Source organism: Neophocaena asiaeorientalis, unplaced genomic scaffold (assembly GCF_003031525.2).
Source record: "Neophocaena asiaeorientalis asiaeorientalis breed wild unplaced genomic scaffold, Neophocaena_asiaeorientalis_V1.1 scaffold134, whole genome shotgun sequence".
Classification (NCBI taxonomy): Eukaryota; Metazoa; Chordata; class Mammalia; order Artiodactyla; family Phocoenidae; genus Neophocaena; species Neophocaena asiaeorientalis.
Genome location: NW_020185339.1, coordinates 16,393,386 through 16,394,243, shown reverse-complemented (window position 1 = coordinate 16,394,243; position 858 = coordinate 16,393,386). Strand labels below are relative to the sequence as shown.

The following is an 858-nucleotide window of genomic DNA, read 5'->3' as shown; positions in this document are numbered from 1 at the left end:
CCCGCGCTCAGTGCCCGACCCGATCCCGGCAGAATCTCCCCATCCTCCCTCTGCTTTCCGACTGCCCAAGGCGCTGTTTTCTCTCTCTTTCTCTTTCTTGCTCTGCGAGCGCGGAGCGAGGGGGAAGAGGAGGAGGAATTCTTTCCCCGCCTAACGTTTCAAGGGACACAATTCACTCCAAGTCTCTTCCCTTTCCAAGCCGCTTCCGAAGTGCTCCCGGTGACCGCAACTTCTGATCCCAAACTGAGAGGGTAGCCTCCCAACTTGAAACCCTCTTTTCCTTCTCCTTCGCTCTCCGCCTCCTCTCGCTACCTCCACCGTCACCTCCACCTCCGGCACCCACCCACCCTGCCGCCGCCACCAGCAGCGCCTCCTTCTCTCCTCCTCCTCCCCTCTTCTCTCTTGTTGGCAGCCGCTGGACGTCCGGTGTTGATGGTGGCAGCGGCGGCAGCCTAAGCAGCAGCAGCCCTCGCCGCACGCCAGCTCTCGCCCACCCCGCCTCGTTCTCCAGCCTTACCTCGCAGTCTCCCGAAAGGTACTGGGCAGATTCGGGGCGGCAGAGGCGAAGCGGCTGCAGCGGCGGTAGGAGCGGCGGCAGCAGCGGTAGCGGCGGCGGGAGGCAGGATGAGCGCACGCGGTGAAGGCGCCGGGCAGCCGTCCACTTCAGCCCAGGGACAACCTGCCGCCCCGGCGCCTCAGAAGAGAGGACGCGGCCGACCCAGGAAGCAGCAGCAAGTCAGTACGCGGGCGGGGTGCGGGCAGCAGCCCACCTCCGCTCCCTCCGCGAGGGCCCCGCGACCCGCGGCCACCCGAGCGCGGGAGTCCAGCCGCCGCGGCCGCCTCACGCCGCTGCGGGGG

General features: G+C 67.6%; 1 protein-coding gene across 1 annotated transcript in view; it reads left to right on the top strand.

Moving 5' to 3' along the window:
• The first annotated feature begins 557 nt into the window (after positions 1-557).
• HMGA2 (high mobility group AT-hook 2) overlaps positions 558-858 on the top strand; it is a 136,594-nt gene continuing 136,293 nt past the window's right edge. Inside the window, exon 1 of the mRNA XM_024737024.1 lies at positions 558-735. Within this exon, the coding sequence (XP_024592792.1) occupies positions 625-735 (111 nt within the window). The 5' untranslated portion in view covers positions 558-624. The remainder of the gene's footprint in view (positions 736-858) is intronic.